At 37.2% G+C, this 27,465-nt stretch overlaps 1 protein-coding gene across 3 annotated transcripts in view; it reads right to left on the bottom strand.

Annotated features, from left to right (window-relative positions):
• SPAG9 (sperm associated antigen 9) overlaps nucleotides 1-27,465 on the bottom strand; it is a 104,251-nt gene that overhangs the window by 65,233 nt on the left and 11,553 nt on the right. For 2 of the 3 annotated variants that reach the window (XM_079797899.1, XM_079797898.1), the window contains exons 2-3: nucleotides 15,498-15,618; nucleotides 2,300-2,370 (exon numbers count right to left, since the gene is read on the bottom strand). In XM_079797899.1, coding sequence (XP_079654025.1) covers nucleotides 2,300-2,370; nucleotides 15,498-15,618 — 192 coding nt within the window. Of the gene's footprint in view, nucleotides 1-2,299; nucleotides 2,371-8,478; nucleotides 8,554-15,497; nucleotides 15,619-27,465 lie in introns of those variants that run through there. The other variant, XM_079797900.1, reaches the window with a different exon arrangement.

Here is a 27,465-nt window from a genome sequence, read left to right on the forward strand (position 1 = left end):
TTTTGAAAGCTTACCTCAGTTGGTAATAATCATGAAAAAAAGGAGGTTACATCTTTTCCCTGAAGGTTTCCAGAATTTACCTTTAAAGGACACCTGGTTCATTAATATTGGATAGCTATTTATTTTATTATTAATATTGGGTAGCTATTTATTTATTTTATTGCTAATTGCATGGTATTTCTCCTACAGATGTATCAACACAGAAAATGGGGACTAGAGTGGAACAAGTCCCCATTTCAAAGCAGCTACCTCTGTGTTACATAAACCTTCCTAGAAGCAGAGTAAAATAAAGCGCCTACTAGTATCAGGGCAGAGGACAGAAGCTGCTTGTGCCAGAGGGAGGGGCCGGTGAAAAGAGCTGCCCTGCTTCATGTGGAATCAGCCTTGCTCACTGCCCGGGCCAGCTCTCTGAACTGGTATTTAAGATTTCTCCTGAGATCTTTATTCTTCCTGGACTGTCCTTCTCTGAAGGAACAGGACAGAAAAATTATTATAGCTTTTTATTTCAAGGTGTCAGGTTTTTCTGTAGCAACATCACTTTTATTAAATAAATATGTGAGAAAAAATATGAAATTTCACTCTACAGTGATTTTTCAAGAATGCATGTATTTTAAGCATGCTTCAATTTAACACATCCTAATTTAATAATCATCCATTATTACAAAGGTTAGAACTTCAATGGAAAATACCAAAAGGATTATTCATCACTATCAATTACTTCTGGTACATAAACATATTCCTGCTTATAATTATGGCATTGATAAGCACTACATACAGGCATTGTTCAGTCACTGAAATGAATGATGTAAAAAGCACCAACAGCCCTAGCCGGTTTGGCTCAGTGAATAGAGTGCCAGCCCACGGACTGAAGGGTCCCAGGTTCAATTCAGGTCAAGGGCATATACCTCATTTGTAGGCTCCATCCAGGCCCTAGTTGGGGTATGTGGGAAGCACCCAATCCATGTGTCTCTCTCACATCGATGTTTCTCTCTCTCTCTGTCTCTCCCCCTCCCTTCCACTCTCTCTAAAAATCAATGAAAAAATATCCTCAGGTGAGGTTTAACAACATAAAATTTAAAAAGAACCAACAATAGGCCTTTACCAATCAATTGTTTTTTAACAGTCTTGATATCCATCAAGTTCCATCTCATTAAAATGTGGACATTTTTTTCATTCCGAAAAGGCTGCTGGGAAGATGTTATTGTCTTCCCGGAGCTCTAAGGTTCCAGCCTCCTGTGGCCAGTCTTTTCCCTCTGCCACTGAATTCCAATTCTGTGACACCTCATGCTTCGTGTGTGGCTACATAAGCTAAGATAGTAATAATCCAACCTTATGTGCCAGGAAGAAATTCAAACCCCTCTCCAAGAGAGCGTTAAGCACATTATCCCAAAGTAAATGAAACTGAGTGCAGTGGGTTTTATCTTCCTAAAACAACAATCTATAGTCTCTACCAGAGGCAGGATTAGAGATTACACAAACTGGTGAAAGAAAAATGGAAGCGGGAGACTGGAACCATCTGTATCATGGGAGAGGTTGGACTAGAAAGGGAAAAAGAGAAATTCTTATTTTTTCCTTAAACAAATATGAACATTCTGCATGTTTAGATATGTGACCCTCAGACTGATCATGATACACCAGAAATGATTTTCACATTAAGGAGATACAAACAAAAGCCTGACAATCATAAAAAGAAGGTTATAAAAAAACAACAACCTCAAGTACATTTCCTAATTTGCTTTGGAGAGATTATGTGCTGGGGTTGTTCCTTTAAAATACTACAAATTACTAAAATTGTAACTTTAAATGTATAAGTGCTATATTTCATGCAGAAAACCTGTTTTAGAGTTATTTCCATTTAATACATTATAATTTGTGTTTATGTTATTTGTTATAAGCTTAATGCAAATAAGTCCTTTGTACTGGATTATAAGTGTAGAGACTCCTACACATAATTTACCAATCCATCATTTCTCAACGGTTAACAGAATAAATTAAATCAATTCTCTCATATTAGCGGTGTGTATACTTTTTATTATGCACACAGAAGCTTTTACTTGGTCAACCAAAGAAACAACTATTAGAGGCACACTAATTCATCAAATGAAAAGGTAATTTCAAATTTAAAAAAATTAAAAGTCAACATTTGGTAATTAGGCAAATGTTACATGAAATTTAATGTGTTCTTAAAATAAATTCCCAAGAAATATACTAACTGATTTTCAAAGAAAAATTCAGACATAATTTCTAAGGTTATTTTTTTATCCCAATATTAGCATATAAGAAAAACCCAGAAACCCACCTCAGTGTGTCTTTGATGTAATGCATTATATTCCTTCTTCAGTTCTGCTTCTCTTTCTTCAAGTCTGCTAACTGAAATTAAGATACATACACTTAATCAAAACAAAATAGAAGAAATTTGCTTGAAAATTCCATCTTAAAATCTTGGAATAGGTTATCTATAATCCTTAGCAACTTTAGGGCTCAGTGTTCCATATGGAATTCTTCACAAAGCTAGTAACCTCATTTTATCATCCCTAACAAATAAAACTTTCAGAGGGGGGATAAATTGGGTTTTAAAAAATTAAACACCAGATTGCTTTTCCTAATATCCGTTTATCAGGTCATCCCCCTAAGTAGGTTTTTAACATGATATAAAATTAAGTCTTTCAACAACACTTTACAAATCACCTCAAAGAAGTTTTAACCTGGGATCAGGGCCCAAATCACTGATTTCTAACATTATTCAAGCTCTTTTTCCCTACTGAGCCATATGTGAAAAAGTCATTGTTTGTAAGTACTTTTTCTCCTTCAGGTCTTAATTTCAGGGACTTGTCTTCTTTTATTTAGCTCCCTCTGCTGATGGAGTTTGTGAGTGGCACTGATTTATAGTACTACTCACAGAGTACAACTTTATGATATACATACACATACATACATATATATATGTATATATGTACATTTTTTACTAGAAAAAAAGTCTTTTAAAAAAGTTTTAGAATGTTGGGACAGGATTTCACAGGAAAGAGTGGCAATAGAGAGGACTGATTCTGATAAGAGGTGGAGTTCAAGCAGGACCACAAAGAAACTACAGCACTAAGACAGATGGTGATGAGAGTACTGGGCACTGTTACCACAGAGACGGGAACATGAAATCACGCTGTTGGTAAGACAGAGGGGAGACTGGCCAGCCTGGTGGAGCCCATACTGACTAAGAAGCAGTGGGAGACAGTCTCCTGGGAGAAACAAAACTGGTGCTAGCGGAGCTTGTAAAGACAGATACTCAGCCCAGGCTGGTTTGGCTCAGTAGATAGAACGTTGGCCTGGGGACTGAAGGGTCCCGGTTCGACTCCAGTCAAGGGCACATGCCCGGGTTGTGGGCTAGATCCTCAGTAGAGGGCGTGCAGGAGGCAGCTGATCAATGATTCTCTCTCATCATTGATGTTTCTCTCTCTCTCTTTCCCCCTTCCTTTCTGAAAGCAATAAAAATGTATTTAAAAAAAAGATAGATACTCATTTAAGTCTGTTTGAAGGCCTAATATTAATTGGACATGCTCTCTTGGTGTAAGGGTTGGCCACCTGCAAACAGGCAAGACTGGAAGCAACAGCCTGTGGCCGCATCAGAAGGCTGTAGCATTAACTACTATGAACGATCACAGCACACACACAAATGTTTTCATATGCCTAATGTTAACACATCAGAGACCAAACAACACATAGCGTGTGCTGTCGCTAAACTCGTGTTGGTTTGTATAGCTTTACTTGCCACCTTTGTTTGAATATTTTGAAAATATGTCACTAATTTGGAAAAGTGTAGCTCTAACTTTTGTTCCTAATGAAGCCTCTACGTTGGCTCATTAAATTTACACCTGAGAATAAACACACACTGTAGTTCCCATGGTGCACACTTCATTGTGCCAGGCAAGGGCTGAGAACATGTGCTACGCGTCCTGTGGCTGCGAGCAATAAAAAGCAAGCTTGTAATGCAGATGTGTTGTGATAGCACAATATGTACTGAAACCATTATTTTTAGTGCAACTTCTCCGCTTTTTATTTAAAAACAGGAAATCCAACAAATTGAGATATTCAGTAACAATTTCAAAATAAACATTTTCTACTACTTGTCAATTAAACTGATCTGAAATCTTAATCCTAAAACTACTGGGTAAACCTTATCTATTTTTAATTGAGCATACTTAAGATTTCCTTGGTATTATGCAGAAACAAAAAAACACCCTGGAGGCTGAGGCTAAAATAAAACCACAACTATCACTTAAAATCTTCAATTTCAAATTTGTGTCCTACAGTAAACCTTGATTGTTCTTGTCAGTTAACTTCGTATCAATTCATAAAATAAATTTATGTCATCTCTAACAGCTAACAGTAGTACTCATTACATTATGTACCATGCACTGTTCTATGTATTTTATACAAACTAACTTATTTGAGCCTGACCTTATGATGAAAGTATTATTGCATTCATTTTAAAAATGAGGTAACTGAAGCAAATAGGAGTTAAGTAACTTGCCTAAAGTCACACAGCTAATAAGTGGCAAAACTAAGATTCCTAATGGAGGAGTCTGGGTCAGACTCTGTTTTTATTTACCAGGCTATAATACTGCCTCTCAATAAATACTCTTATTAATCTGTTTTATATACTGGAGTATACCTTAAATTTTTACTTGTGAAACAAACAAACACGTGTATAGAGTACTTATGGAAAGAACCAGTTACTAGTACTTCAACTCAAGGGTATCAAAATGCCAAGTAAAATACGGACCCAACTTTATTCATAATGGAAATGCATTTTAAAACCAAATGCAACACCATTACATCCCCGTCAGAATAGTTCAAATGAAAAACACAATACATCAGATAAGGGTGTGGGGCAATTGGAACGTGAATATACTGCTGGTGGGAGCAAAAAATTGGTACACCCAATTTGAAAACTGGCAAGATATCAGAAAGTTAAATATGTGCCAACCCTCTGACAAAATAAGTTCATTTGCTAAGAAGTGCATACATGTGTCCACCAAAGGACATTTAAAACAATGCTCAAAGTAGTACTATTTGTAATAATCCAAACCTGGATTATTCAATAGCAGAATGGATAAATATTCAAGTACTAGAATACTACACAACAAAGATGAACAAATTATTGCTATATACAACATCATGAACTAATCTCACAAACAGGATATTAAGGGAAAGAAACAAGCAAAAAATGTAAATCTAAAACTAATGTGTTAGAAGTCAGGATGTTGGTTACCTTTGGGGAGGAGTCAGTGACCTGAATTTACTGTGTGCACAATCCCACTCCACCCCAGTTCAAACACAATGTGCTCCCATTCACACTTTCCTTGGCTTGAATACTCATTCTTTATGTCCTCCGGCAATTGCTATAAGTTCAACATATAGCACAGGATTTAATCAGACTACTTAGAACTATTACAAACAAGGTGTACTGATTCATCATTAAAATGTATAGGGAAATGAGGGAAAATGTTACTAGATTAGAGATTTAAAATAAGAAAAAAAAGATAGGCATCCTGGGAGGATAAATTGATATTCGTTTGAAGGTCATGTTGGTGATATCTGTTAAAATAAGCAATATATATATCCTTTGACGCAATACTACCATTCTTATTTATCCTACAGAAACACATCAATGCCCAAAGATATGAAAAAGGATGTTCTTATATAATAACTCCAAAGTTGGAACTAGCCCTAAATTTGTCAATAGTTGGTTGGTGAAGTGAATTATGATAGTCATACAATGGAACACAATGCAGTGACTTTGCTACTTCCAAGTTATATTACCTCAGGTATATTAACCTCTCTGGGCCTCAGTTTACTTATTTATAACTGACAAATAATGGCAGCATATCAGAGATGATATTAGGATTAAGTGAGTTATTACTTGTGAAGAGTATAAAATAGTGCCTCAACACACGGTTTTCAAATATAACCACAAAAGGTAATGTTAAAAGGAATGCATTATATCTACATGTACTGACATGGGATAGTGCCTAGAACTGAATGGAAGGGTGCGGAATATTGCTGCATCTGAAAATAGAAAATACAAAACCATTTACAATGTGATGCCGCTAACATGTCAACAAAGCCAAAACTGAACTGATTGTCTCTCCCAAACCTGTTCTTTCCCATAATCTTCTTACTCAGGCAAAAATCTTCAGCTATCCTTTAGCTCTTCTCTTTCCCCCACATAACATATCCAGTCTATCAGCAAACTGTCTGTTTTGCCTTCAAAATAAACCTAAAATCTGACCACTTTTTACCACCCCATCACATCCATCTCTTGCCTGAATTATTACAATTATCTCCTGACCAGTGTCTCTGCTCTAGCCTTTGCTCCTTTATATTCTCAAAATAGTAACCAGGGTAAAGTCAGATAGTGATTGCACAAAACCTTGTCACATTAAAAAAAAAATCCTTACAACGATATATATAGAGATAGACAGACAGATAGATAAGATAGATAGATAGATCGATCGATCTATAGACCCCACTCCTGGGCCTGGCCCAGTAAAACCATCCACACATAACCCTCCATTTCCTTTCCCCTTTCCCCTTCCCCCTTTCCTCCAACTTTGCAGCTGTAAGTCCACCAAAGGAGCTACTCATCTACGGGAAACATCCATTCTAAACGTCTGAACAAAAAATAACATATAACATTTGAGTCATTATATATGTTTTTTGTAGTTTGTGTCTGTTATTCTAGATGATTTTCTGACATTATTTTTCTCTCCAATCTAACACCTCCAGCAAGTACCTTGTCAAAAAATTGTCTATGTTGTAACATATTTCATGTCTTCTTTATCTATACTGTGGCTCTAAACACTAGTATTTAATCTTTTAAACTGTGAGTTAACCACCAAGATCAATTGTGATCTTGTAAGTATTTCTGACAATACTTACATTACTCAGCACAACGATGTTGTCAAAGGACTCCATTTTTTCAAGGCCTAACTCACATGAGATGTTATCCTATCTAATAAAAGAGTAATATGTAAAGTAACCATCACTCCGACACACCCACCAGCCACGCCCATCAGCCAATCAGGAGCGAGTATGCAAACTAACCCAACCAAGATGGCTGCGGCCACTAAGAGAGCAGGAGGCTTGGATTTCCCCGGCAATGGAGGAAGCCAAGCTTTCCGCACACCCTGGCCAGCCCAAGCCTCCACTCAAGGCTACAAAGTTTCTATTATAGAAGATAAATAAATCCCAACAAAAATGGCTGCAGCCATGGAGCGAGCAGGAGTCTTGGCTCCACTCAAGGCTACGAAGTTTCAATTACAGAAGATAAATAAATCCCAGATACCAGGGCCTCCGCTTGGGTCGCCAGGGAGTGTGGCCGGCCTGCAAACCACCACAGGCCCCTTGCCCAGACCAGCTGGCTCCCACCCGTGCACCAGGCCTCTATCCTATCTAATAAAAGAGTAATATGCAAATTAACCACTCCAACCCACAACATGGCTGCCCCCATGTGGACACAAGAATGCTGCCACAAGATGGCCAGCAGGGAAGGGCAGTTGGGGGCGATCAAGCCTGCAGGGGAGGGCAGTTAGGGGCAAATAGGCTGGCAGGGGAGCAGTTAGGCAACAATCAGGCTGGCAGGGGAGTGGTTAGGGGGTGATCAGGCTGTCAGGCAGAAGTGGTTAGGGGCAATCAGGAAGGCAGGCAGGCGAACAGTTGGGAGCCAGCAGTCCTGGATTGTGAGAGGGATGTCCCAGATTGGAGAGGGTGCAGGCTGGGCTGAGGGACACTCCCCTTTCCCGTGCACGAATTTCGTGCACCGGGCCTCTAGTAGTGTTATAAAGCTATGAGAAGTACCTTTAAATGCTGGGAAGAGCCATCTCTTCAAAGTCCTGAATGCCACTAAGTAAATGGAAAAGCGAAGGAAAGAAGAAAGGAGGAAAAAGAGGGAAAGACATCCCATCTGAGCAAGAATGGTACACATCCCTAAAAACCTCAAGTACTATAAAATTCACCTATGCCTCTGTTGCATTACATCTGAAGTGCAGTAAAAGACAAGTTTCTTGTTTAATTGTTCCCATGTGAACCCAAACCTCAAAATGATCTCAGGACAAATCCAAAAAAAAACCTTTATCATTTTACTCATCAAAATAGCCACAACAGGAGATTAACTGGAAATAAACAAAAATCTCTTCATCCTTCCTATCCCAAAACAACAGATAACTAATCAGCCATATTTTTAAACTGCAAATATTCTGTGGAGAAAATTTTTTAAAAATCAAGGAATCTTAAAAAGGGGAGAGGGACTAAGAAAAAATAAGAATCAAAAGACTAATAAAAATGTCCCCCTATAATAGCTAATAGAGATACTTCAGCCTCATTTTAAATGCTCTTTCTCTCTATCCCTCTTTCCAAAGAGCAAGAGGATATGATTAAGGCAGGAAGAGCTGCCTGCTCTACCTGCTCAAAATCAGAGCTTACCTCCTTAGAATGATGGCCTTTGCCAAGTTTGGAACACCTTCCATCTCTGATGTCTTCTGCCCCATCAGACTGCTGATAGGCCTACGGGGGGAAGAAAGAGAAACAGACCTGCTAGATCGCCATATCCAACTCATTATTTGCCTTCTCAAAAGGAATCTTCAGTTCTTACTAGTCATGGAAGGCAGATAATCCAACTGTTACTTGGCCTCAGGAGACTGACATTGGTCTTTCAGAAGCTTTTCCTTGAAGAATTTAGCATCAAAAGTCTCAATAGGTAAGCAAGAATCAAGTGCTGACTTACAAGCAAACATCTCAACAACCACATCAAAACAGTAATAAAACCCTCTCCTCTGCCAACTAAGTCCTTCACGGTATCTCTAAACTTCAAGAGATTTTCACACAGATATTATGTTATTAACCAATGGCACAATGTGAAATTCTACAGTATCCTCATGAATCAAAAGAGAGTAGAATAACTTCAGAGAATCCCAGTGGTAGGGGTTTCTAGCAATCTGATCTAGTCACCGTCTTGAAGATGCTACTTTGCCATACATAACAAAAAGGTGACCTTCTCTCCTCCAAGTCTCTGTGTAAGGTGAATCCCTCAGCACAGATTCCTCTGTATCACTTCCATAGTCAAGAAATACTTCCTTATGATCAACCAAAACCAACCATTTTCTCTAACTTAATCTGCCAAGATTACAGAAAAACAACTTGGTATCTTCCTTATCTATTCCTTTACATGCTTGAAGGGGTAATCAAATCATACTTACTCTATTCTCTAAGTTAAATCAGCATAAATTCTTTAACCCTTACTTATAAAATCACTTTCTATGAAATCTTTAGTTCTAGATATTATAAATTACAACCTTAAGGTTTTCAATATATAGCACAAGACTACAGAAAAGAGTCTAAATACAGATTATAAAACAAAGCACTTCTGAAGACCACATGGAATATTACCTAATGAAATAGTAATAAAATGTTAGGGTTTGTATAAATTATCTTGTGCCTAATTTTCTGCTTTTCCTCTCATATATAGGCTCTAAAAAAAAAAAAAGCAACAACACTTAAATGAAGTGCTTTAAATATACAGATATTCTTTATATATTGCAAAAAAGTAGATTAAAGTTAAATGGACTAAAAAGTAATTTTCTATATAATGAATTTTATTTTTATCATTTTTTAAATCAGAAGATATAAATCTAAAACTCCTAAAGCTGCCTTTCAATGAGAATATAATCAGTTATCTACTTTAATCATCCAAAAATAATATAGATTGCCTATGAGCAATATAAAATTTAAAATTCTCAAATTCTGAGAATATTAACATGAATTGTCAACTGCAAAGAATAGTAAAGAGGCTGATAAAGCCTTTTACTGGTCTGGAGGTTTTGGGTTTTTGGTTTTTTTTTAAGTGATTTAAAAATTAGTGACAGAAATATTTAGGCCCTTTCAACTATTAACTTTGATATAAAGTATACCTAAAAATGGATTTTCTTCTGTGTTGTGAAAGATCTCAGTGTATCAGTCACATCATTAACAGACAGAACTTGCTTGTAAATAATCCCCAAATGTACAGTCTATTTTAAGCCATTTATTCCTTTAAAATAAAAAATATGTTGATTATATGACTTCCCCATACTTTCCATCTAGTAATGTTTAAGTTCTTATAACCAAGAAATAATAAGTGTCTCTCTTACAATAATAAGTGTTTCAAAGTAAAGGCTTGAAGTTATCTTATTAGACTAAGATCTAAAACCAAATTTAAAAAGCAAATGGATGTTGCATGGGAAACGTAAAGGGTAGAAAGATCAGAATACAAGGCTCTACCCCAAATGTCTTCGCTGTCAAAAACATTTAATTTTTTTAAATGGGATTTTTTATTCAAAGGAAGGACAGAATCAGAGAAGAATCTATATAGTCCAAAATCACTGCCATCTAAATGTTGTCATCTTCTCCCACAATTCAAGGGAAAAGACATCTAATAGAAACTCAAGAAGCTTGAGGGAAAAATATTTTTCCCAAAAGAATCAATAGTAAGTGGTTTTATATCAGCTCTGGGTGCTAATGTTATAAATAATGATTCAAATTCATGTTACAATAAAGAAATAAAATATGCTACTAAATCTTACTTCTCCACTTCTGTTCACGTTAAAAAATGACCATACACTATTAAATACTAAGAACCACTAAAGTATTCCATAATTCCTTGACCTACTTCCTTAAATATATTCTAAGAAAATTATTGAGAGAGGGAAATCTATGTGTGAAAAATATGATTCATTACACTGGAAAAATGCCCAACCACCAACAGAAGTTTTTTGTATGTTTGTAATTTACCAATATTTATTTTTACTCTGACTCATTCCTTCAACCCACAAAGAATTTGAGATAGCTTACAAGAACATATATCAATTCATCATATATATATATAAAATGTGGATCAAGGAAAAAACAATTAAATACACTATTGGGTAAGATCCAAACCAGGCATTATGGTTGCACTTCTAAGTTTGTTCTGAGTTTATGAGTTAGCCAAGAACAAAACAAAACGAAGTGGCCATTAAATAATTCTCATTAGAGGAGAGAAGACATAGTCCCTCAGGGAAAACAGAATTGTTAATAGATGGCACAGGTTCTGAATGATAGGTATAAGCAGACATTTAAAAAAATTAATTATTGACTACATAGTCATTAATACTGTAATAACTATAAATGGTGTCAGATGGGTACTAGACTTATTGGTGCGATCACTTCTTAAGTTATATAAATGTCTCCTATGCTAAACACCTATAACTAATATAATATTGTATGTCAACTGTAATTGAAAAGTAAATTTAAAAAATAATAGTAATAAAGATTATACAACAAAGAAAATAGGATAATATTAAGGAAAAGATACAAAATTATATGTACACTCACTCCAGTGATATAAAAGCATGGTACATTTGGAAAAAAGACTAGAAGGTCATAAACATTCCCCCTGACCCCCCGCCAAAAAACACACACAAAAACTATAATTCTTTGACTGCAATGATTATATCATATTCTTCTATACCACAATCATACCTAGGCTGAATGTTAGGCATACAGTAGTAGTTTAATATTTTTAACTGTATCAAAATGTCTATATTTATATATTTACTTGATTCATTTAAGAAATTTGGCTTATAAGACAGAAATCCTCAATATACAACAGAACTAATGAACATAAAGTAGTTTCTGATGAAGAACTCATTACTGTCGCACTATGAGTGGCAAGGCTGAATGGAGACTCCTTACAGAGTTGAAAAGCACCAACAGGTCTTTCTCAATCCACAACTTCCTTATTCTATTCCATATATAGTTCAGATTCTTCCTCTAGGCTCACAAGATATTAACTACCAAGAAATGATATTGCTACTCCCAGATAAGAAATAATACAAGCATTTTTTGTTTTTGGAAAAAACGAAAGTATTTCTTACGTAGTTCAAATTTTGAAAACACAGCAACCAGAAATCTCCAAAATCAAATGTGACCACAAAAACTTTATGGACTCAACTTCTCAACACTGTGAAATCATGACAACCCGATATGACAGATTCCATATTATCAAAGGCTATAAAGTGTGTTCTTTAATTCAGTTCCTATTTCTTGACATTTTCTTGGTTCTCAAACAGCAAGTAACTACAACCAAAATTTCCCCTTTTAACATAGGAAGTGGTCTTCAAAGCAGAACTTGGACTTTTACTGTGGCTATTTTCTAAAAGGGATATGTGCCCTAACACACATAAGCCAGAATTGACAGTTTTTAAAATGCAAGACTCTAACATGTTTCTAGTATATAAATACTAGAGGCCCGTACACGGGTTCATGCACCAGTGGGGTCTCTCGGCCTGGCCTGCGGGGAACGGCTGAAACCGGCTCTGACATCCCCCGAGGGGTCCCGGATTGCGAGAGGGTGGACCCCAGCAGCAAACTAACCTACCGGCTGGAGCATCTGCCCCCTGGTGGTCAATGCGCATCATAGCAGCTAGTCGAATGGTCAAATGGTTGGACACTTAACATGGAAATTGGTAAGATGCCATTATATGGTACTAAAAATATGGCACTAATCAGAAAATCTATCCCTCCTTTACTACAGGTATTATCATCAGTTATTTCTGTGGCCTTAAATAAGTGCTTATTTATTTTTATTTTATTTTTTTTTAAAGAATAGTTTTTATTGATTTTTAACCGAGAGGGAGGGGGAGGAGGAGGGAGAAACCATGTTGTGAGAGTGCACTATGGATCAGCTGCCTCCTGCACGCCCCCTACAGAGGATCGAGCCCAAAACCTGGACACATGCCCTTGACCAGAATTGAACCGACAACCTTCAAGTGCATTGGACAAAGCCCAACCAACTGAGCCACACGGGCCAGGGCTTATTTAATTAGGGAGGTAATCAACCAAAGACCTTGTATAAATATATGCATAACCCATGGACACAGATAATAAATAGGGTTGTGAAGGCCTGGGTGGGGGGGTTGGTGGAGGCCCGCAGGCTGAAGGAGGTCAATGGGAGTGAAATGGGGTCATGTATAATACTTTCAACAATAAAGAATTAAAAAAAAAAAGAATATGAAAAAATAAAAAATAAAACCACATTAGGCACACTAAAAAATACATTTAGCCCTTGCTGGTTTGGCTCAGTGGATAGAGTGTTGGCCTTCAGACCAAAAAGTCTTGGGTTTGATTCCGGTCAAGGGTATGTACCTTGGTTGCAGGCTCCAACCTGCCCCTACCAGGTCAGGACGTGTGCAGACTCCAAGGTATCAACGGAGAAGGGAATAAATCCCAAAGCAGTCATAAAAGAAGGCTCCTTATAGCTTCAGCTCATGAGCCAAGAGATTTAGTGTTGTCAGTTTGGGGCAGCTGAATGGTCTGTTTTTCTTAACCACAGTTGTAAGTTCTTTAACTGTTATTTAGACACCAAGATAAGATATCTTATTTTTAAAAATTATTTTGAATTAAAATAGAAAACAGAAATCTGTACTTTAGAGAGAAATGATAGACTGGATACCACAGAACATGACAGTTCCTAAAAAGGTAGATAGGATTCACTGCAATGGTAACAAATCTTAACATTTTGTTTACATTTACTAAAAAGGAACAGGAAGTAGGTTTTTAAATGTTTAGTAATAAAAAAGATAAAGTATAGGTGAAAAAAATTACTAGCCCATTCCATTTGGTTACTTTTGTGAAAAAAGCAGCAGTTCCTTTGAATAGAAGAGAGATACTTTAACATACTTTCATCAAAATCAGAATTTCAAATGCAAAGTAATTCTTCCTTTAGTAACTCCCTAATCATAGAATCTGATTAATTAAAGTATAAAAGAATTCTAGACTAGGGGTGCCTTCCTTTCTAATAAAACAGTTCCTTATCCAAAACTTGGTAATCTTCAGAAACCAAGAGGAAAATGTAATAGGTCAAATAATGAGAGGTTGGTTCTGTCGACTGTGCCAGTAGTGTTTGGTTCTAAAATACTCCATAATTCCTGCTATGAAAATACAATCAAGGTAGGATTAAAATATCTCCAATAGCTAATTTTTTTCTTCTTTGAATAGAAAATGCTCAATTCTTAAAATATACCAAAAGCTTATAATTGCCACTAGATGAGTGGTACTCACAGTAATGTGACTCCAGGAGTGTATTAGTTAATGTGTGCACTGTGCAGTCCATCATACAGCTCTCTACCACCTCAAATTTCTATAGTAAAATCATAGAAGTCATTCGATGTATTCAGTGTTAACAAAGGAAGGGTACAGCAGTCTAGGTATCTATAAGCCTAAAAATACAAAGACATGACACATGGCTTATTCTCTATCACTCTAGTTGGCTTCTGTGACCAAATATCCTTTGGCTCCCTTCTATGACATCTGCTTGACAGCCATGTGAGTTCTCCTTGAATTCTACAATGAACTCCAGATTCCCAGCGATTCTCGGATTACCTATTGGGCTCTTCCCGAGTCCTAGAGGGAGCCGTCAGTTACCACACAGTTATCCAAGCCTGGTAGTGAAGATTACCCATCCTGAATGCAGCAGGTGTCACTATGCATCTTTAATGGTGATGTGGGAAGGGTAACTGCTGGCCATCTCTTGTTGAGAAGGAAAACTGGAGAGCACTCTGCCTGCCTGAATCAAACCTGAAAACAGGCCCTGAAGCCTCTCCCCACTTCTTCCTAATTTTGTCTCAATTAGGACCGCTTTGATTAGCCAAAAAGGGGAAATCATCCTTGGGATTTGAAACAGTAATTATTTTAAAATCAAGAATAATATATAGCCCTAGCCAGTTTTGCTCAGTGGATAGAGCATCGGCCTGCGAACTGAACCAGGGTTTGATTCCGGTCAAGCGCACATGCCCAGGCTGTAGTCTCGATCCCCAGTAGCCGGTGTGCAGGAGGCAGCTGATCAATGATTCTCCCTAATCATTGATGTTTCTATCTCTCTTTCCCTCTACCTTCCTCTCTGAAAGTCAATAAAAACACATTTTAAAAAATAATAAAATATAAAATTACATTAAAAATAAAATGATTGTGAGAAATGACAATCTGTTCCTCTAAATGCCCTCAGTTTTCCACTACAAAGGAACAAAAAAAAGAATTCAGTAATTTTTTTATACATACTTCAAAGCTAGAGTTTCTCTTACATTTTTAAATCCCAAAACAATACAGAAAACAATGAAACTTTGTGTAGTAAGATCCGCATGCACACACCACAGAATCCTGGTTAGTGGATCTAGCATAATATTAACTACAACAAAGGCTGAGAGCTAAATTGAAGAAGAGAGTCATATAGGTATTTTTAATTTAGTCATTTCTGCAGATATGGGTGCCACATGAAAATGTGAACAAAAGAGAACTAAAATCTAGCTCCCAGGTCTCACTCTTGAGTCTGGGATAACAATCTCAAGCATGTATTTGGAACCTTAATCAAATGTCAGGATGAGTCATTGCTCTATTACAACCCACTTATGAAGAGAGGTATTTTTACTTACTCTGGTCAGCATAGTTTTTTGCTTTGAGTTCAAGTTGTCTTGTTTGAGATTCTAAAGATTCCACTCGGGTCTGTAAATCCTTTTTTTCCTGTTCTTGAGAGTCTTCAAATTCAATGAATTTCTAGTAAAAGAAATATTTTCATTAGAGAAGTGAAAATTTTTTTAACATTATCAACTCCTGTGTTTCTTGATATCAAGTAGCACAGTTAGGCATTAACTACTCAAAAAGATACCAGAATCATGAACTTAGGTTGATTTTTTTTAGATTCTCTATAAAAAAAAAGTTATAAAACCTCCAAATATAGAAAAGCTGACAAAATAATCTGTTTATGAGTGTTTTCACATCATATAATAGACATTCAAAAGGAAATACATATATCCTACCCCCCACATACATAAATGGCTTTACTAGTATATTTGCATGTTCATCTCAATTCAAGATACAATTTTTACATAATTTTGCACATAACATGTACAACAAGTAGAGAACCAAAGGATGACGAAATAGCAATAAATATTTGTTAAATGCTAATTTGATTAATGGACAGTCTTCTAGATTCCTGAACCATAGAATTTATATTTTTTAAATAGAGAAAGAGAGGGAAAGGGTGTTTGTTTTTTGTTTTTATGCCAGGTGTTTTTGTTTTGTTTTGTTTTAATATATTTTTATTGATTTCAAAGAGGAAGGGAGAGGGAGAGAGATAGAAACATCAATGATAAGCGAGAATTGGTGACTGGCTGCCTCCTGCAAGCACCACACTGGGCATGTGCCCTGACCGGAATCGAAGTGTTAACACTCAACCACTGAGCCACGCCAGCTGGGTAAGAGGGAGTTTTTTTATTGACTTTAAAGACGAAGGGAGAGGGAGTGGCAGAGAGTAACACTGATTGGCTGCCTCCTACACGCCCCCTACTGTGGATGGAGCTGGCAACTCCTGCAGGGAATAGAACTGGAGACCTCTTGGAGCATGGGACAATGTTCAACCAACTGAGCCACACCGGCCAGGGCTGAACCATGGAATTTAAATTCCTAAGAAAAAGAGCATGTTCTAGAAATATCTCTACCAAATTTAATTTACTAAAACTGTTCTCATCAAGGAGATTATCATTGAATATAAGAATCAAATCTCAATCCTCATCTTAAAACCAGCATCATTTGACAGCTCATCACTGATTACTCTTTAAAATACTTTTTTAAAATTTGACTTCCAGGACTTCCCCTTCTTCTCCTCTACTTTACTGGCTGTCATTCTTGATTTTCTTTTCTTTTTCTTTTTTTTTTTACAGAGAGGAAGGGAGAGGGATAGAGAGCTAGAAATATCGACCAGCTGCCTTCTGCATGCCCTGCACTGGGGATGTGCCCGCAACCAAGGTACATGCCCTTGACCGGAATCGAACCTAGGACCCTTGAGTCCGCAGGCCGACGCTCTATCCACTGAGCGAAACCGGTCAGGGCTCATTCTTGATTTTCTTGGTTGGTTCTTCCTCTTCTCCCCAACTTCTTGACATTGGCAAGCTCAGTCTTGACCAACTTTTTCTCTTTGCTGTTTACTCTTTGTAGTCAGCTTTGACTTTTCTCTTTCTCTAATACCTTATATCCAATCCATCAGCAAATCTACCTTTAGATCCAACCACAGTTTCTCTCTCACTCCCTCTCTTTTCCTTTCTCTTTAAAGTACACAGGATGGCCCAGCTGGCGTTGCTCAGTGGTTAAGTGTCCACCTATGAACCAGGAGGTCATGGTTCAGGGCATATGCTCAGGTTGCAGATGTGATTCTCAGCAGGGAGTGCACAGGAAGCAGCCAATCAATGATTCACTCTCATCATTGATGTTTCTCTCTCTCTCTCTCTCTCCCCCCCTCCCTCTCTCCCTCCCTACCTCCGCCCTCCCCCCTCCCTCTTTGAAATCAATAAAAGAAAAAAGGTTATATGAACAGAAAAGCAGCAATTATATGCTACTAATAAAGTATGGGTAAATTATTTCAACATTTTTACCCGGGAATATAAGCAAAGATAGAGTATTAATAAGAAAATGTAACTATTTTTGGCATGCTTTGAAAAGAATGCTCCCTTAACTAACTAAACTGCTTCATCTGGGTAACTAGAAATTCTTATTTTAGGTTTCTTTTGTGCTATTAATAAAATGTTGTTTGAAAGAACATAGAGATGTTTACAAGTAATACTTAAAATGCTGTGCTACTAAACTCCTGATAAAAAAACTTTACCACTAATAGGGTTAGGGAGTAGGGGTGGGAGAAATGGGTAAATGTGGTCAATGGGTACAAATTTCTAGTTAGAATATGAGTAGGTCTGGGGATGTAATGTATAGCAGCACCAAGACTATAATTAACAATACTACTATATTGTATATGTTAAAGTTGTTAAGAAAATAGACATAAAAGATCTCACCACACAAAAAAATTTGTAACTATGGGAAGTGATGAATGTGTTAACTAGCCTTATTGTGGTAATCATTTTACTATATATGTAATCAAATTATTACATTGTACACTGTATACCCTAAATTTACACAATGTTATATGTCAATTATTTCTCAATAAAGTTGGGGGAAAACAATTTTACCACTATTCTGCCTATTCAGACTTTTCTGACGGAGAGAAGAAACATCACAAGCACACAGCTTTGTACCTGCTTTGTTTCTTGGCGACCCAGTCTGGCTACAGAAGGTCATGAATAATCCATAACTGTGAAGCAGTCACTACTATACGTTTACTCTGCAAGAATTACTTAGACCTATCTAGATGATTCAAGCTTCAAAAATTTTTGCATTTTATTACGACTATTGAGGCCTCATATCTATATTGACCACCTTAAGTAAATATGGCAAAAGGAAGAGAGATTTTTTTTTAATTGTGTGGCAGTTCTTGGACAGGCAGAGCTGTTTATCACCAAATGGCAATCTTTTGCTTCTGCGGTTTTCCTTCACAGGAAAGGACTATCAATAACGAAAATATTCCATGGCAAATGCATAATCCCAGGACTTCCCTTCCAGCAAATTAAAACATAAACTTAGAGACTATAAAACAAATTGCTATTTCTCATAAGGGTATGTTTTTTCCTTTCTTATTCTAAATAGTGGACTTTCAGTTTTTTTGGCATCATAAACTCCTTTGAGAATCCTTCTTTTCCCAGGCATGTAAATATATGAAACACAAAACAAAGCATTCCATTTCAATGCATCTTCAAGTTCTACAAGAAATCAAGAATGATTCCCCCATTTATAAAAACTGTAAATGTTTTTTCCAATATATTTTTAAAATTCTCTCTGCTCTTAAAAAATCCCAATTTTAAATGTGCACTACATCTTGGTTTAAAAATGTACAGTTGAGAGCTAATCACTATTACACAACAAAAACAAATATTCCTCAGTTCTGATAAGGCATGTTAATAGATCTTACAGGGCAATGATAGCCTAGTTAAATGAACACTCCATATAGCCTTCAAAGAATAATCAAGAAAAAGTAACCAATAACTGACATTTTCTAAATTGTTACCTAAGAAAAATACCTGCTAAAAAGGCTACTTTGGGGCATTGTTTTGAGAACTATCCCTAATGATATAATCACCTTGGGAACAGAAGTTGCTATAGGACAGACCAGCTCAGGAAAAAGAACAGGGATAAGTACAAAAAACTTCAGAAAACGGCCCAGCTCTATGTGGTACGTAACAATAATGTCAAAGTAAAAAATGCTGATGTAAGAATTTAGGGAAAAAAATAAAAATAAAAATAGAGAAGGTGCCATGAAATTCAATCGGACACCAATAGGGCTCTTGGCAGGAAAAAGGTTTGGATTCACGGCCCTAACAGGAGAGTCCCTTTTCCTGGGTGTGGGGGGGGACAGGCTATAAGGGAGGTAATGAGAACTGTGTTTTGTTTTCTTTCTTTTTTTTTTAAATGAGCTATTATTTTATTATTGTTCTGAGTCCTGTGCTTTTTCCAATACTTTGGAATATTTATATTATTATTTTGAGGAGATTTATAGCAGAAGTATCTGTTCATGGGAAATGTAATTAGACCCTCAGGGTAAATAAATTCATAGTACTATGCTGGTCTTTGTCAGATGATCTTTTATGATACATATGAACCTTGCTTAAGTATGTAAGAATGCAGGTTTACACATAAGACAGATTAATAGGTTATTATTTACTTTCTAAATATAATTATTTTTAAAGGAAAGGTTCCTATAAGGTCGATTTGAATGAAAAATTCCTGTGGTGCCTTTAAAGTATGATTAGTATACAAAAAATGAGTTCATACGAAACTTTTCAGAGATATGTTTATTGTACAAATGAAAAAGTTCATTTGCCTTGCTCTTTTTTTTTTTTGAATGATTTAAAAAATGTTTTAAATTATTATTGATGTTTTTTAGAGAGTGGAAGGGAAAGAGAGAGAAACATCGATGTGAAAGAGAAACATTGATCGGCTGCCTCTCACACGCACCCTGACAAAGGCTTGAACCCCAAACTTAGGTAGGTGCCCTGACCAGAAATCAAACCTACCACCTTTTGGTGTACAGGGCACTCCAACTAACCGAGCCACACCGGACAGGGCTGTTTCTTTTTTCTATACCTAACTCTCTTATAACTTCAGATAAAATAGACAATAGGTGTCAATAGTTACACTAAAAAATTTCTCCAACAAGGCTTTCCACTTCTATTGCAGGTGGGCTAGCAGCACGTGTGAGTACTGCTGAACCTCATTACTAGCTTTGCAGACTACAAACATGAGTGACTCTTGTTTTAAAGTCTTCTTAATTTACCTCAAAGAAACACATCTGCTTCTGCTCCTATAATTTCACCTTAACATACAAACTAACTGAGATAACATAAAACAGGAACATATCCCATTCTGTCCCTTTCTAGTCAAAGAAAAAATTGTGTCACAATTAAATAAAGCCACATACCTATTTACAATGACTGTTCTCCCGATGTCAGCGGAAGTACAGAACAGGCAGTTAGGCAATGTAAAGACATTTATTACAAACTACTAAGGAATATCATTCATAGATTTACTGTTAAGTTAAATAACATATTAAATATAAAACTAAAACTCTTTATCCACCATCTAGTCCAAGCACTTATTTCATGATAGCCATTAAAAAACACAGTAAACAGCCCTAACCGGTTTGGCTCAGTGGATAGAGCGTTGGCCTGTGGACTCAAGAGTCCCAGGTTCGATTCCAGTCAAGGGCATGTACCTTGGTTGCAGGCACATCCCCAGTGGGGAGTGTGCAGGAGGCAGCTGATCGATGTTTCTCTCTCATCGATGTTTCTAAATCTCTCTCCCTCTCCCTTCCTCTCTGTAAAAAATCAATAAAATGTATTTTTTTTAAAAAACAACACAGTAAACAGTCAACAATATACCAGGCTAAAAGTACTATAATGGAAGCAAGTATAAGGGGCAGTAGAAACAGAGTAAGTGACTAGATCTACTTTTTAAGAACAGAAGCCAGGCCCTAACCAGTCTGGTTCAGTGGATAGCGTGTCGGCCTGCAGACTGAAAGGTCCCAGGTTCGATTCCCATCAAGGGCACGTGCCTCAGTTGCAGGCTCCTCCCTGGCCCAGGCCCTGGTCAGAGTGTGTGCAATATTTCTGTCTTTCCCTCTTGCTAAAAATCAATGGAAAAATATCCTCAAATGAGGATTTTTTTTAAAAAGAAGAAGCCATTTCAGGAAGAAGTAACAGTATAAGCGAAGGGACAGAGGCATAAAGGTCATGGCATGCAGGGGTACATATAATTCAAGATTAAAATTTTCATAGTTGATGCAAAGGGTAAATCATTAGCTCAAGAATAAGTTGGGAATCTCTCCTCTGATTCACAAAGGGAGTGAAGTGGGGAAATAAGATTCCATTCATCCATCCTTTCTGCACACAACTTAAGTCCCTACTGTTCTAAGTACTCTATGGTGGTGGGAATGTAGTAAACTACAAGACAGCCTTGGTCCTACGCTTCATTGCTTGAAATTTAGCAGAAGAAAACAGACATTAAATGTGGGTGATTGATGAAAGATGGATTTGCAAAGATCTCAAATAATTCAAGTCACCTAATTTGAGGTGAATACTAATACAGGATGGCTAGTATTTCTATTATTGCCTAAATGACACCAACCTGGGACAACAGCATAACCTTGGTTTATAACTCAGTCTCAGGCTAGTATATGACACAATTCTTGCAAGACATTATGAAATAAGGACTTAGCATTTTAAACTCTGGATACAAAATAAGATTTTTTAAAACCACGTAGTTGCCTAACTGGTTTGGCTCAGTGGATAGAGCGTCAGCCTGCAGACTAAAGGGTCCCAGGTTTGATTCCCGTCAAGGGCACATGCCCGGATTGCGGGCTCAATCCCCAGTAGGGAGCATGCAGGAAGTAGTTGATCAATGATTCTCATCATTGATGTTTCCATCTCTCTTTCCCTCTCCCTACCTCTCTGAAATCAATAAAAATATTTTTTTAAAAATAGGTTCATTTTATAACATATTTTAAAGGTACTTACAAAAGAGTTTCCAATACAAATGAGGTTTCCTTTGGTTACTATAATTTGCATATAACAGTATTTTTGGGCAAAGGCAATAGTATTTTGGAGGCTCTGCCGTAGCCAGAGACTTTTTTTTTTTTTTGCCAGAGACATTTTGAAGAAGAAAAAAAGTAAACGAATATCCATAAGCAGCCTATTCATAATTGATTTAATGTGTCTTAACTTCTTGTTAGTAGCTTAACTTTATTAAGTTGGACACCCTCTATTACATTTGGCAAATGATGAGATTAGTGTACTATAAAAATCAAGGCTGGAAAGGGACAGTTTTTCAAACTATAAAACCATCCTTCCCCTGGAAATTTCTGGTTACTGCCCCCCAGCATGGGAGTTTGTCAGATCCCTCTGTATGTGGGTGTAAGGCGCACATCTCCTCCCAGCCTCCAGCCCTCCGTCTCTCTCTCACACACACACTTTTTAAAAAGTATTGGGCAGGGGGTGAGCCCATCAATGGACTTATTAGCATGTATGATAATCAGATCTTAACTAGATACCCCGTTTTCCTCTCAATAACTAATCAGCCAACAACAACAGTGATGTAACTTCAGATAGAACTCTCCTGGGAGCAACCAGACACTATTTAAAAAAAAAAAAAAAAAAAAAGCAGTAGACAATACAGACTTATGTCAGGATCTAAAAAGAATAAGCTTTGTGATGAAGCAAAATGGTTTCAAGTCCAGATGGCTTATAGGGACTGCTTTGCCCCACTGTTCTGGAGAAAAACAAATGAATACTTTGAAAAGGCAAGCTCCCAAAGTTTAACAAAAAGATCCCTAGAGGTTGTTGCTTATTGGAGTAAAGATGCAAGAGACAAAAAAGAAAAAGAAAAAAAGAAGAAGAAAAGCCCTTTAAAGTAGAAACTTTGACTACAGTAGCTGTCTAAAAAGTAATACCACCAAATAAAAGGCTGATTTATTGCTATGTATCCACCAAGATAGTATCCTCCTCTTATTTCCTCTGCAGAGATGGGGAAGGAAAATTTTTAACAATTATTGTTCAATTTAGTTAAGTCCAGTTCAATTGAATTGCTTATCAGTGTAGCATCTTTTAAGAAACTGAAGGACAGACCATATTAATCATGCCCAAGGGGTGTGGTTTCCCCACCCCTCCAAATCCAAAATGTGGAAAATTTCCTAATACAAATAATTGTTTCTTCAAAACTAAATAGCAAGAGAGGGGAAAAAGGAGAACTGTTACAGATTAAGAGAAACTTAAGAGACATATTTGACCAAGTGTAAATATGTGGACTATCTTGTTTCAATCCTGATTAAAACAACAAACTATAAAACTATATTTATGCCGAAACCGGTTTGGCTCAGTGGATAGAGCGTCGGCCTGCGGACTGAAGGGTCCCAGGTTCGATTCCGGTCAAGGGCATGTACATTGGTTGCGGGCACATCCCCGGTGGGGGGTGTGCAGGAGGCAGCTGGTCGATGTTTCTCTCTCATCGATGTTTCTAGCTCTCTATCCCTTCTCCTTTACTCTCTGTTAAAAATCAATAAAATATATATTTTTTAAAAACAACAAAACTATATTTATAAGGCTCAGTTAGAGCGTTGTCCTGCTATGCCAAGAATGTGGGTTTGATTCCAGGTCAGGGCACATACAAGAATCAAACAATGAGTGCATAAATAAGTGGAACAACAAATCAATATTATCTCTCTCTCTCTCTCTCTCTCCCATCTCCCATTTTCTCTCTAAAATCAATAAATAAAAATTTAAAACAAGCTATATTTGCCGAAACCGGTTTGGCTCAGTGGATACAGCGTCGGCCTGCGGACTCAAGGGTCCCGGGTTCGATTCCGGTCAGGGGCATGTACCTTGGTTGCGGGCACATCCCCAGTGGGGGGTGTGCAGGAGGCAGCTGATCCATGTTTCTCTCTCATCGATGTTTCTCACTCTCTATCCCTCTCTCTTCTTCTCTGTAAAAAATCAATAAAATATATTTTAAAAAAAAAAGCTATATTTATGAGACAATTGGGGAAATGCGAATACTGATTAAGTGTTATTAAGGAATAATCATTTATAACTTTTAGGTGTGATTTTTTAACTATCTTTTGGATATTCACTGGTAGTCTTTGATCTACTTTAAAATTATGGTGTAAATGCTGACGGGAAGTAGCAGAGACAGATAAAACAATATTGGCTTGATGGTGTTAACTGTAGAGGTTGAGTGATGGATACACGGGAATTTATTATACTATTCTCTCTACTTTAATACTTGGATATTTCCATCATAAAAAGATAATATATGAATTGGAATAGATTTATTAGTGGCATCTATATATATAAAAGGCTAATATGCTAAGTGTCTGACTGTCTGACCGGTCGCTATGATGCGCATTGACCACTAGGGGGCAGACGCTCAATGCAGGAGCTGCCGAGCTGCAGTGACTTGGCAGCTGCGTTCTCAGGTGACGCACCTAAGAACCAGAGATGAGGGAGCCCGATTCCTCATGGGGTCACGTGATTCTACCTTCGGCCATGGGTTATCTTGTTGCTGGGGCACTGTTGGCCCCGAATCTGGTTTACTGTACACTTGCGTTTGCGTTCCACACCCTGTATGACAGCATCTTTGCAGAGTGTCCTCTTGAACTCCAGGACCCCTCGGGGGATGTCAGAGAGCTGGTTTTCGCCCAATCCTCACAGGCCAGGCTGAGGAACCCCACCTGCCAGAAGGATCCCACTCACTCTGCAGAAGCCCTTCGAGCCCCAGTGCGTGCTGCCCGCCAGGGGTGGGCTGTGGGAGGTTGGCTCCAGGGCATGTCTAACCATCTTGCCCAGTCCCACCCCACCAGCTACCTCCTAATTAATTTCCTTTCAATGTGCACAAATCTGTGCACTGGGTCACTAGTTTAAAAATAAATGTTGAGCCCTAGCTGGTTTGGCTCAGCTGGTTTGGCTCAGTGGATAGAGTGCTGGCTTGTGAACTAAAGGGTCCCAGGTTCAATTCTAGTTAAGGGCACATGCCTGGGTTGGGGACTTGATCCCCAGTGGGGGTTGTACAGGAGGCAGCCAATCAATGATTCTCTCTCATCATTGATGTTTCTATCTCTCTATCCCTCTCCCTTCCTCTCTGAAATTAATAAAAATATATTTTAAAAAAAAGAAAAAGCTTTGTCTTTAATATATATATATATATATATATATATATATATATATATAGAGATAAAAAGTTACCTTTAAAAAATAAAAAAATAATGTTGATTTGCACATGCACAATACATCTAAAGCTCTCGCTGGCACCCATCACATGCCATTGTCATTGTCAATCGTGAATTTGGTTGTTTTTGTTGACATTCTGAAGCTGAAAGAAAGTGGCATCATCGACAGAATGTCTGAAGAACAGTCATCAACAAGTACTACCAATACTGGTAGGAACTGCCTTCATAGCGAAAATGAAATAAGAATGCAATTATCAAACGTAGTTGTGGTGGAATGACCGTTACATGTCAATTTTGCTATCACTAAATTTCTCCGATGAAAAACCATCTGATGGAAAATTTACTCAATGTTGTAGCAAAGGCAAAGTTTGTCCAAATGATGTAAATTTTCCAGAATACCCTGCATATTTAAAAAAATTAATTTTATCATTAATAAAGAAGATTCTGACAGTAAAAATTTCATGGAAAATATTTGTTCGATAAATAGTTCTTTTGCTTTTGCTTTAATGAGTGCAAATATCACATCACCACCAGGATATGGGCCATACTGTTTCAGAATACATAGTCAAGTTTATCACTGTACTGGAACTTTACATCCTTCGAATGGTATTTCTTGGAAGTTTGCTCAACTCTATATTTTAGATATGGCTGAAGCCACAAATAAAAGATTAGCAATGCCAGAAAACCAAGCTTGCTCAGAAAGACTCATGATCAATATCAACAACCTCATTAATGAAATAAACGAATTAACAAAATCATACAAGATGCTACATGAGGTAAAAAAGGAAGCCCAATCTGAAGCAGCAGCGAAATATGATCACTATTAAGATCATATTTAATCGCCACAGAAGTAACAATGGCGATTAAATATGATCTTAATAGTGATCCAGTAGATATCCCGTGTAACCGAAGTTGCTGTCATATTCATAAATGAAGATGGAGAACCTCCTTTTGAAAGGGACTTGCTCATTCATCGTAAACCAGATCCCAATAATCTGAATGCCACTAAAATTAAACAAATCAGTATCCTGTTTCCTACATTAGAGAAATGACGTATCCTATTCTTTTTTCACATGGTGAAAAAGGCTAGGGAACGGAAACTGCATTAAGACTCAGACCCGACAGTGTAATGGACAATAATACTAGATGAAATGTAAGGACGCCAGTCACACAAATGCAGTATTATGGATTTCATCTCTCCGTCTGGGACACGTTCAATCCTATTTTAAATGCAGGAAAATTAACTCAACAGTATATTGTCAATTCATATTAAAAAATGAAAGCCAGCCGAAACCGGTTTGGCTCAGTGGATAGAGCATCGGCCTGTGGACTCAAGGGTCCCAGGTTCGATTCCGGTCAAGGGCATGTACCTTGGTTGCGGGCACATCCCCAGTAGGAAGTGTGCAAGAGGCAGCTGATCGATGTTTTCTCTCTCATCAATGTTTCTAACTCTCTATCCCTCTCTCTTCCTCTCTGTAAAAAATCAATAAAATATATTTTTTTTAAAAAATGGAAGCCAATTGTATAAATTTCATTAAAGCAAACCAATCTAAGTTGAGAGTTGAAAAATATAGTGGTTTGATGGATTATCGCACATCTAGATCTGAAAGTGACAATGTGCCAATTGGTAAAATGATAATACTTCCATAGTCTTTTGAGTGTAGTACCAGAAATATGCAGCAGCGATATCAGGATGCTACGGCAATTGTAATGAAGTATTGCAAACCCAATTTATTTGTAACCATGATGTGTAACCCAAAATGGGCAGATATTGTAAATAATTTAAAATGCTGGCAAAAAAAAGTTGAAAACAGACCTGATTTGGTAGCTAGGGTTTTTAATATTAAGATGAATGCTCTTTTAAATGATATATGTAAATTCGATTTGGCAAACTAATAGCTAAAATTCATGTCATCGAATTTCAGAAACGCGGACTGCCTCACGCTCACATATTATTGATATTAGACAGTGATCCAAATTACGAACGAAAGATGACATTGAGCAGTTTCCCGTGATGCCAGCATTTGCAATGACTGTTAATAAATCACAAGGACAAACTCTAGACAGAGTAGGAATATTCCTACCTGAACCCGTTTTCGGACATGGTCAGTTATATGTTGCTTTCTCTCGAGTTCGAAGAGCGTGTGACATTAAAGTTAAAGTTGTAAATACTTCATCACAAGGGAAATTTGTCAAGCACTCTGAAAGTGTTTTTACTCTTAATGTGGTATACAGGGAGATATTAG

Source organism: Cnephaeus nilssonii (assembly GCF_951640355.1).
Source record: "Cnephaeus nilssonii genome assembly, chromosome: 19".
Classification (NCBI taxonomy): domain Eukaryota; kingdom Metazoa; phylum Chordata; class Mammalia; order Chiroptera; family Vespertilionidae; genus Cnephaeus; species Cnephaeus nilssonii.